This window comes from Salvelinus sp. IW2-2015, linkage group LG19, assembly GCF_002910315.2.
Source record: "Salvelinus sp. IW2-2015 linkage group LG19, ASM291031v2, whole genome shotgun sequence".
NCBI lineage: Eukaryota > Metazoa > Chordata > Actinopteri > Salmoniformes > Salmonidae > Salvelinus > Salvelinus sp. IW2-2015.
The window spans coordinates 1,463,433-1,474,967 of NC_036859.1; the positions used below are offsets into that span (position 1 = coordinate 1,463,433).

Sequence of the window (11,535 nt, forward strand, 5' to 3'; positions counted from 1 at the left end):
TCTCGGGGTGATGAGAGGTGTTGGGTTTGTGCCAGACATAGCATTTTCCTTGATGGCCAAAAAGCTCAATTTTAGTCTCATCTGACCAGAGTACCTTCTGGCTTTTTTTTGGCCACTCTTCCGTAAAGCCCAGCTCTGTGGAGTGTACGGCTTAAAGTGGTCCTATGGACAGATACTCCAATCTCCACTGTGGAGCTTTGCAACTCCTTCAGGGTTATCTTTGGTCTCTTTGTTGCCTCTCTGATTAATGCCCTCCTTGCCTGGTCTGTGAATTCTGGTGGGCGGCCCTCTCTTGGCAGGTTTGTTGTAGTGCCATATTCTTTCCATTTTTAATAATGGATTTAATGGTGATCTGTGGGATGTTCAAAGTTTCGGATATTTTTTTATAACCCAACCCTAATCTGTACTTCTCCACAACTTTGTCCCTGACCTGTTTGGAGAGCTCCTTGGTCTTCATGGTGCCGCTTGCTTGGTGGTGCCCCTTGCTTAGTGGTGTTGCAGACTCTGGGGCCTTTATGTGACTTCTGAAGGTAATTGGTTGCACCAGATCTTATTTATGGGCTTCATAGCAAAGGGGGGGAATACATATGCACACACCACTTTTCCGTTTCTTTTTTTTTGAAACAATAATTTTTTTCATTTCACTTCACCAATTTGGACTATTTTGTGTATGTCCATTACATGAAATCCAAATAAAAATCAATTTAAATTACAGGTTGTAATGCAACAAAACAGGAAAAACACCAAGGGGGACGAATACTTTTGCAAGGCACTGTACTCATATTTATTGTGATCTAAAAGGGCAAAACTGATCCTAGATCAGCACTCCTACTCTGAGTCGCTTGATACATACGGCCCCAAGTTTCGAAAACCAGTGGCCTGGGCTGGGCCATCCAGAGTAGAGAGAGAGCGTTAGAGGGCGATGTAGAAGCTTAGGCCTCTTTATTAATGTCACAGTCACTAGCCAGTAATTCCCTCGGGCTTCTTGTACTCCAGCTTGTTAATGAGTCAGTGCTTATCATTCAGCATTGTTAACAGGCTAGAGCCTCCCTCCCATCCTCCCTTGAGCCACTCATGATTGTCGAGGTAACCGTCCCAAATAGCACCCTATTCCCTTTATAGTACACTGCTTTTGACTAGTCCCCATAGGGATGATACTGAGGTCAGTGTTGAGCACATGCTAATGAAATCCTATCACGGCCCGCTAAATAGAAATAACGATTGCAATTATCGAAAATATTCATCAAATTCAAGCATGTAAAAGATGAGATTAAGTCCTGATTTCTGAAATTGAGAGGGCACAGACCTGATAGCGATTTGGGTTCTTCATGTGGAGCTTATTTTGTCAATCCAACATCAAGATTGAAATTTGCACCTGCAGTGCAGAGAGGACTTCTCGCGTTCAGAAATATGTCACATTTGATTAGGGTTTGTATTGGTGGAGAATTGACCATGCAAGAACAACCAATGGACTCCCTGAGCTTTGGGTTGTAGCTAAAAGCTGTTTTACACTATTGTTGATCAACTGGGAGCCATTCAATCTAGGTTATCTGATCAGGTTGTTAAAGGAGCAATCGGCGATTGGCACGTACATTTTCGGGAGTTCAATTATTGATATACAGCAACACATGGCTTAATGTCGTGTGTCCGACCTAGTGGTAGTCCGCGTTCCACATTGCTCATAGGGCCCGCGTCAAAAGTAGTGCACTATATAGGGAATAGGGTGCCATTTGGAACAGAGACCTAGATAGATGGATGGAGGGGGGAGATGAAGGGGAGGGGAGGGGGGGGGGTCAAATAATGGTGATAATGGCCGGTGAATGGGGAGTTCATTTTAAAAGGCACTGAACAGAAGGGCCTACTTAGCGTAAATAATGCAATGCTATGTATCAGAGAGGAAAAACGATTAGCTAGACAGATCCATGACCTGCAGGTAAACCATCAGATGCACCAAGCCTGTCTGTCACCACAACATGCCTCAAAATCTACACTGTTGCTTTCAAGCTTTCAAAGCCTCCATGTCATGGCTGTCTCTTACTTTCTTCCGCCCCGAAAACAAAATGCACATGAATGATATGTATTAGCCAAACAATACGGCAGAGAGCGTGCATATTGTGTGTCAGCGCTCATTTAAACATTTGATGCAGAATGAAGAAACCCCATATGAGCAGTATGTCAAGGCCAGGGAAAGGACAGCGCTAACGGTTTGTCTGTGCCGTGGCCCCCATACAGGGAGCTTCTAATTGCACACAATTTGACAAATCCATTTCCCACAACTCGATGTGCAGTGGAGCAGTTCAGATGGAGTATATCGCCGAAGGATACATATTAGGTCACTGTGATTGGGCAAGAATAAGTACCAAATGGCATCCCCTATGTAGTGCAGTACTTCTGACCAGAACCCTATGGGTTTCCTTAAGGGCTCTGGTCAAAAGTAGAGCAAACATAAATAGGGAATAGGGTGCCATTTGGGCTGCAACCCCCTGTTTCTGTATCGCTAACCCAGTTACCTTAGGCCTGTGTGTTGTGTCCACACACACACACACATTGTGGCCGCTAGCCTCTCGTCACTGACGGTGCCCCTTCTCTGCAGAGGCCAAATTACAGACCTCGGGGAATAATGTTTTGCATCCCAAATGGCACCCTATTCCTTATGTAGTGTACTACTTTTGTCCAGGCCCTTAGAGCCATCTGGGATCAGAGCCCATAGAGCAATATGTAGGGAACAAGGTGCCATTTGGGATGCACGCATTGTGGTGGTCTCATAGAGAAAGACCACAACACAACGTGGTTAGCAGTTTGTTTACCTCAGTGCATTCTGTCTCGTGTGGCTCGGCAGCGCACCGCTGGATTGAGTGAGGCAGAGAGAGGCTGCTCTTTCAGCTGTGACCAACAATGAATAAATATTAAAGGACGGCATGCGGGTGTAGACCAATCATTAATTTGGTTGAGATTTACAGACGGGAGAGAGGGATGGCCTCTGTTCTGTGCCAGCAGTTCACTTTAGTCTGCTCAGGGAATGGGGCTCTGGCAGCAGAGAGGCCTCCTGAAAGAACCACTCACACCACCGATTTCCTGTGGGCTGTTTATTGTTGACTGGCTGACTTACTAATGTCAAAAATGGCACCCTATTACCTATATAGTGCACTATTTTTAACCAGGACAGATATAGGAAATAGGCTGCAATTTGAGACGCAGAACCTGGCTGACAGGCGTCCTGTGTGCTGTTTGTTTTTTGACTGACTGACTTGCATTCCAGCATATTCCTTATATAGTGGGCCTTTGTCAAAAGTAGTGTACTATAAAGGGAATAGGGTGCCATTTGGGACTGGCCCCTTATCTCAGTAGCAGCAGAAGATTGTTTATCATCCCTACCCCCAGCAGTAGGTTACAGCTTCTCACTGACCATTGACTCACATTGACCACCGCTCCACGCGGCTCTCAACACATATTCCATACGCAGAAGCACAGAAAATACAGTTATGCATAATTCAACAGGCAGTAAAAACAGCTGACATAAGTGCAAGTGCAAGTGTTTGCATGCGTCCAAATTTGTGGGGTTCTGTGTGAGCGCACATCTGCAAGAGTGAGCGCACGGGCACGAGAGAATATAGTCTAGTGTTTTGTTTTTTAGAGTCTGATAGTGAGTCTGGGATAGTTACTCTCTATTATAAAGGCTATAACATTACTACTTGCTTGTGTCTGACCCCCGTCGGTCAACAGTTACTGATGGAACAAATCAATACTTAAAAGGGTGATTTTCTGCCAATCATAGGCTGTTTAATCGACAGACAGTTGATGATTGATAGACGTGTGTGTGTCCACTGAGAGCAGTGTGTGTGTGTGTGTGTGTGTGTGTGTGGCCTACTGTATCCATTAAGGGCTCTCCCAATGATCAATTTTCAATGTCTCTAATGATCATATTGGCCCCACATAATAATGTGCAGGGGTAGCCTATGTATGCGCACATATGTGTGTGACACCGAGAGAGGCATAGCACAGGCCTGTTTGTGCACATGTAAGTCACACACATTCTTCAAAAACAAGAGCAGAAATTCAGTTGGAGCTCAGGGGGAGGGGGGAGGTGCCCCATGAGCTTATTATTAACGCCTCCGTGACTCCCTTGTAGTCACACGGTAAGAAATAAAACGTCAACAGGATAGAGCGTCAGATAGTGGAGGGGGGAGTGTGGGAGGAGGGGTGAGAGAGATGCTTACCGAAAACGATGAAGTTGCTCTGAACAGAGGCTGTCAGTAGTGTCAATAAGCTCAGCATCCATAGACCAGGGACCGGGTAAGAAGGGAATGCCATGGTCGGTTGGACACACAGATCCGTTTGTTCGTCTCAATGAATCCTCACGAGGGTAGGCAGAGGAGCACCGGAGTGTTACCGGAGTGTTACCTACAGCAGTGGAGATAAAGCAAGAGCATTATTGATGAATTGCTTGCTTTCTGATTGGTTGGCCGGTGCTGAATGAACGTCTGGACATCGCTATTCACGTAACTGCTCCCTGGGCTTAATCAATCTGCCTGTGTCATAAAGTATCGGGTGGTGACGCAGTGATCGAGCCTATAGCCTACTGCTGTAAAAGGCAACTGTATAAATCACTAAAGGCAGAAAATCAGTGTCTGTTTATCATTTGCCCCAAATCGGTCCACGGTCAGCTCTTAAAATATTTATGTCATTTTTTTTTACATTACATTTTTTTTAATGAATATTACTAACAACGGTTTAAACAACTTGTGGCCTTTGATCTGTGGAATAAGTTAAAAGTGTGCAATGCAATTTAATACATTGTTCTATTTTGAAGTTGTTGTTCTGATTATGAGGGGGGTCCCTGGTGAATTTGTTATTACAAATGGGTTCCCCGGGGCCCCAAAAAGTTTGAGAACCCCATGCCCTAAATGTATTCAATCCACCTCTAAATGTAAAGGTGCAGTGCCAATTATAAGCAGTATTGTTTTTAGGAAGTCAGTCGGGGTCTCAACTTACTGGTAGTTAGGATAGTAGAATACACAAACTGCAATTTCGAAAATTGGTAGTGCATCAGCAGTTTTTCTCTTGTTGTGTCAGTCACTGACAGTCACTCAATTAGCCCATGTCAGCTAACATTTTATAGATTGCTAGGTACGTATCATGGCTGAATTAATGACCGGGCACACGAGGAACATGCCCAGGGTCTCCAACCTCTAGGGGCCCTCATTGATTTTGTTAGTCACTCTCACTCAGATATCATATGAACACTGCATTAGTCATGGCAAAATGTGTAGAATTGGGGAAAATTAGCTTTAAAACTGCAATTTCTTCTCTCAATCCCATGGCAAAAGGTGTAGAATTGGGAAAAATTAGCTTTAAAACGGCAATTTCTTCTCTCAATCCCATGGCAAAATGTGTAGAATTGGGGAAAATTAGCTTTAAAACGGCAATTTCTTCTCTCAATCCCATGGCAAAATGTGTAGAATTGGGGAAAATCTGCTTTAAAACGGTAATTTCTTCTCTCAATCCCATGGCAAAATGTGTAGAATTGCAGGAAATTAGCTTTACAACTCCAAAGTTTTCTCTTCGCCCCATGGCAAAATGAGTTGAATAGAATGAAATGAATTCAAACCATTAAAAATGCTCTCTCTGCCTCATGCACAGAATTGCAGGACATGCACTTTAAGTCTGCACATTTGTCTGTCCACTGCCAAGAGGGGTGACACTAAAATGKTTTTAGGGGGGGGGGGGGGGACCAAATCTTGCTTTGGTCGGGGAGAATGCTACAAACTGCCCTGTATAGGTAGGATGTTTTCTGGGACCAAAACAACTCTTGTTAACTACAAATAACACAAATCAAATCCCCCTATTGGCCAAGCAAAACGCAAGAGTGAGCAGCAAGATGCCTGCACCGGCCGGTCGCCCGTTGAGAATTCCCTGGCTGTGCTTCACATGACACAGATGTAACGCACATTGTGTCACTATAATACATACCCTCAGGCTCTCACAAGCACATAGCTTTACATGGCAGCCGAGGCAAGGCTAGGATCTATCCTCGAAATGCCCCTTGATTGTCACCGTTCGGTTCAGCAGCAGCGGGAGCCATGGCGAGAGAGAGGTTGCCTGCGGGACGGGCGGGCGAATTTAGGGCGGGGATAGAATAGGGGGATGTTTATTCTTGTTGGAACCATTCGAGGAGTGTGTCAAGAAAAACACAGAACTGATTGGTAGGCTATAATAACATTATTGCGGATCACTACTAATAATAGCCCCTCTACAAGGGATTGGATAAGTCCAACCTAAAGATAGGTATAGCCTACAAGGCACCTGCAATGCTGCTGGATGCGGCGTGGAATCTAGAAATGAGCCCCGGTAGGAGCCACCTTTCCTACACCTTTCTCCCAATAAACGAAATTAGCCTACGTGTGGAGGAAAGCAACACCTAGTAGCCTATAAACGTGGACATAAAGGTGCAAACAGCGCGCGGTTGCAGCCACACGACCAGTGTTAAAAGCCGTGAGGGAAGGGGAGGGGAGAGACGGCGGGGCATAACGTCGCTACAGTCCAATAACAAAAAAGCATATTCGCACTAAATTATACAACGCGTCTAGCGTTTTATTCCCGGGTCAAGATAACGGTTTACCTCCACCACCTGACAGTAACCTAGGCTACTGAGCGAGGCGCACGTAGAAACATTCCAGAACAAGAACGCGTCGTATTTACAACAGTGACAGGTGTCTCCCGTTCGCTTACAGCCCGGACACAGCCAACAACAATAATATTCCTAGGGACAGACATAGCAGCATACACACCGATATACGTCTCTGGAGTCCGGGTCCTGCACTATTTGTCGCCGTTGGTTCTGGTCTGGAAGTGGTCCTTGTGATGCAGGATAGCTGGCGCTGGATCTGAGGTCTCTCTGGATGTGTCTATATTGACTTTTTATCTTCCTTCTTCGGCTTCTTGTTTTTCTTGCGTTTTCCCTCTCTCCACGGCTACCGTTCACTGCAGCAAAAACAGTCTGTCTGAAAGACAGGAGGGAGGAGGGGTGGCGTGTGGGGCGGAGGAGTGAGGAGGGGGAGGGGATTTTAATACGATTTGGCCCGTACCATTCGGATAACAGAGCCAGCGCATACTGCCTGGAAGAGGGAGAGACACGCAGAGAGAGAGAGAGCTAAGAGACAGATTGAGATATATTTGGAAAGAAAGAGAGAAACTGAGATTTCATCGGCTATTCATATAGATTGTATGCCCAGTCATCTCATAGTATTGTTCTTAGCCTCTTATAGACAAATTAGAATTGTTCTTTCTTAATTGATTTCTTATTATTATATGTTTAGTCATAATAGTCTATAGGTATAAGTGGTAGTAGGCATAGTCCCCATAGATAACTGATGTAGGCCTAGACCTAACACTTAAGAATCAATGTTTTACTCTGCTTTCTGAACTGGAGTTGGGGCCTTTTTGGCTGACAGCACGAGGCGTGGTCTGTCTGAGTGGAATCAACACGCGCCAGGCCCGCCAGGTGGGTGTTCAGTGGAGGGGGGCGGTTCAACTCGCGAGGGGATTAAGGATTAGTTTTGCACGCGGATTAGTTCGTGTGTGTGGGGAGGCATGGGGTTAAAACATGGTGGATGGCGGCACGAAAAGCCCAATCACTACCATAGGCAACAAACAGGAGGCAGGAGGAAATCAATGTCAAACTGGGCAGGGGATCACCAAACTGACAGCTGTAGTAGCAGCAGGATTGTTTTTACAAATATAATGTCTCTTAAAATTCAACACATAGAGACACATATGCCTACTCATTGGAGCATTTTATGCATCCGTATAATTCAAACGCGGTGTTTTAATTAGTTGTTGGGGGACGGAAATTATAGTGTCTCTAAAAAGGCCCTGACAGGGCATGTGAGTGCAGGACAGCTCCAGGTGCTGAAAACAGAAGCACGAGGCAAAGAGTTGTCATTGCGCGCATTCCTATACGAGCGCTAGTTGCATAATCAACATACAATATCAACATGTCATTTGATCTATTTGTGATGATGGTGTAGGCCTAGAATACTTAATTTGTGTAATTGAAACAAATGCACACAGGCACGTGCAATGAGTTTATTTTATATGGCTTAGGCCTAATATATGATTAAAAGTAGTTACATAATGTGACACTCATTATTGCCTATAATTACAATTATTATAATTTCCCACATACTGGCAGTCAGAGAGGGTATAGACTATTCTATATTCTCATGAATGACTTATGGATAGATGTGTGAATGAATTCAGATCACATGAAAGAAGATAAGTGGGGGGGAGCAGGGGGGGGGGGGGAATAATGCAAAGACAGGTGGGTGTCTGAGTTAAGATGTCAAGCTAGAGCTGTAGTCTTTCAGGGGAAAGTGTCTGATGAGGTAAGTCAATCCGTACCAAGCGGCGCATGCATTGCGCGCACATTCCCGACTACTGCTAAAGGATATCGCGGCACTGCGATGAGAACTGATAATAAAATACATGGCTTAGAGAAACCAACGCGCATCTGTTCTGGAAATGGCATGCTTCGTTTTATAGAAAAACGATATTATTTTGCCACAGAATTTCCATTAGTTTATCTCCACATTGAGAGACAACATACACATTCGTATGGACACAATGTTGTAGTGAAATAAAAGGTATGCTTTAGGCTAATTCATACATTTACTAGGTTTATGTTTTCTAAAAAGCCACCTGGCTCCTGATTACAACTCATCTCTGCCGGGACTCGAACCCGGAGCCTCTGGATTAGAAGTCCAGCGCGCTATTCCATTGCGCCACAGAGACTGAGTCTCACCAAAAGATGAAAAAAGGGTTTATATTTCCTCCTACCGTATACAGCATCCTCATCACGCAGCATCAGGACCACTTGGCTGCTGTTCACCGACAGACCGGTAGAGGTCGCGCTAACAGCATCACTATGCAGCGCCAAGATGGCGATATCAGTCTCTGTGCGTTTCATCTGAGGGATAGCCAAACATCTTTCATTTCATGCATAATTACGCTGAGTAATTATTTGAAAAAATACAATATTAAGTGCATTTGTAACAATTCATGTAACTTGTAAATATCAGATACAAGCATCCGATAAAATGATGCTCTCATCATGGAGATTTCCCCCCTATCTCTCTTGGTGAATAGAGTCTATTACTCTTTCCTTGTGTCACCTCTTTTTCTCTAGACCACGCGCTCTCTGAGATCTAAAGGGCGCAGGGTAGCTTAAATGCTGAGCAAGTTGATTTTGTCAAACCACACCAGAAGCGATCAGGACGTGCAGGTTGAAATATCAAAGCAAACTCTGAACCAATTATATTCATTTGGGACAGGTCAAAAAGCATTAAACATTTACGGCAATTTATCTAGCTAGCTTGCTGTTGCTAGCTAATTTGTCCTTGTTTAAACATTGGGTTGTTACTCGTCATCTCCTCCTTACTTCTTTTTCTTCTTTGGACTTTATATGGCAGCTTTACAACTGACAGGAGTGTGGACCTCATCTTTCAATCACCCATGTGGGTATATGCTCCTAAAAACCAATGAGGAGATGGCACGTGGGTATATGCTCCTAGAAACAGGAGGCGGCAGGTAGCCTAGTGGTTAGAGCGTTGGGCCAGTAACTAAAAGGTTGCTAGATTGAATCCCTGAACTGACAAGGTAAAAATCTGTTGATCTGTCGTCATTGTAAATAAGAATTTGTTCTTAACTGCCTTGTCTAGTTAAATAATACAATGATGGGAGGTGCTGTACTTGCAGCATGTTGAGCTTCACAAATAGAACCAATTTGTATTTTAGTGGCCGGCCCGGCATAATTCTTAACTGGAATCAAGTTGGAACCACCAAGACTCTTCCCAGAGCTGGCCACCCGGCCAAACTGAGCAACCAGGGGAGAAGAACCTTGATCAGGGAGGTGACCAAGAACCCAATGGTCACTCTGACAGAGCTCCAGTATTCCTCTGTGGAGATGGGAGAACCTTCCAGAAGGACAACCATCTCTGCAGCACTCCACCAATTAGGCCTTTATGGTAGATTGGCCAGACGGAAGCCATTCCCCCCTGTAGGCTGTCTCATCATTGATCGTAATCAAGCCTACTACTGTTGTGTCATCTACAAACTTGATGATTGAGTTGGAGGCATGCGTGGCCACGCAGTCATGGGTGAACAGGGAGTACATGAGGTGCCTGCGCACGCACCCTTGTGGGGCCCCTGAGTTGAGGATCAGCGTAGTGGTGTTGTTTCCTACCTTCACCACCTGAGGGTGGCCTGTCAGGAAGTCCAGGACCCAGCTGCACAGGGCGGAGTTAAGACCCAGGGCCCAGAGCTTGATGATGAGCTTGGAGGGTACTATGGGGTTGAAGGCTGAGCTGTAGTCAATGAACAGCATTCTTACATAGGTATTCCTCTTGTCCAGATGGGATAGGGCAGTGGGCAGTGCGATGGCGATAGCATCGTTTGTGGATCTATTGGGGCGGTATGCAAACTGAAGTGGGTCTAGGGTGTCAGGTAAGGTGGAGGTAATATGATGCTACATACGTCTCGTGTCTGAGCCATTGACTTGCGACTCCACTTTGTCTCTGTACTGACGTTTTGCCTGTTTGATCGCCTTACGCCGGGAATAACTGCACTCTTTGTATTCAACCATATTCCCAGTCACCATGCCGTGGTTAAATGCGGTGGCTCGTTCTTTTAGTTTTGTGTGAATGCTGCCATCTACCCACGGTTTTTGGTTTGGGTAGGCACTATATAGGAAATAGGGTGCCGTTCGAGAGACAGACACACACATTAATAAGCAGCATGTTGAGGCCCACCATTATATCGCAGCCTAGCATTCTCAATAGACAGCAACTAAACAAAACCAAACAGGATCAGGTGCAGAGAGAGAGAGTGAGAGCACAGCTCCTGTGTGGCTCAGTAAGAGGTGTAGCCTCAGGCACATTGTAGTTTGTTCAGAAATCACAACTAGTCTCAGGCGTAGTGTACCCGCATCCAATAACTTGCAGGTGCTCATGAAATAAAGACAGATACATTTATGCACACTGATGAATGCTCCCGTAGTTTAATACGTTTCAAACACCAAATCGCGGGAACATTCAGCAAAGTGCAGTTATCCAAATCAGTGGCAACCTGTCATTCAAGGCAGGTGGGGCAGAGCAAAAATCTAAATATATTTTATTTTTTTCAAAATTGGGGGGGTGGTTTGCCTGTTTTGCACAATACGTGTCACATATCAGTTTGCAAACAATGTAAAAAAATATATATATATCATTGAGTTAATTTAAAAAAATATATCATTGAGTGAGGCAGCTCAAAAATGCAGGTGTTTCAGCTTAGCTCAGTGCTTTCTGTGGTGGTGAGGCGAGCGAGCAGAAAATAGGAGCATTGCGCCGTGATTGGCTCAGTGTTCTGTCACTCATGGGGACACTACGTCATCGCCAAGTTGAAGTCCTTAGTAAGGGTAGATATCCAGAATGTCAGCCCTTTGGGTCCTGCCATAGAGTTATATTACATGTTCCCTTCCAAGAAGGCTCAAGGTCATTG

At 44.9% G+C, this 11,535-nt stretch overlaps 1 protein-coding gene and 1 non-coding gene across 2 annotated transcripts in view; both read right to left on the reverse strand.

Annotated features, from left to right (window-relative positions):
• Nucleotides 1-7,037, reverse strand: part of cadm3 (cell adhesion molecule 3) — a 64,083-nt gene extending 57,046 nt beyond the window's left edge. Inside the window, exons 1-2 of the mRNA XM_070449106.1 lie at nt 6,789-7,037; nt 4,218-4,401 (exon numbers count right to left, since the gene is read on the reverse strand). Coding sequence (XP_070305207.1) covers nt 4,218-4,311 — 94 coding nt within the window. The 5' untranslated portion in view covers nt 4,312-4,401; nt 6,789-7,037. The remainder of the gene's footprint in view (nt 1-4,217; nt 4,402-6,788) is intronic.
• A 1,679-nt stretch (nt 7,038-8,716) lies between these two features.
• Nucleotides 8,717-8,790, reverse strand: trnar-ucu (transfer RNA arginine (anticodon UCU)). The gene has a single exon. It is a non-coding gene; the product is annotated as a tRNA-Arg (tRNA).
• Between the last annotated feature and the right edge of the window lie 2,745 nt (nt 8,791-11,535).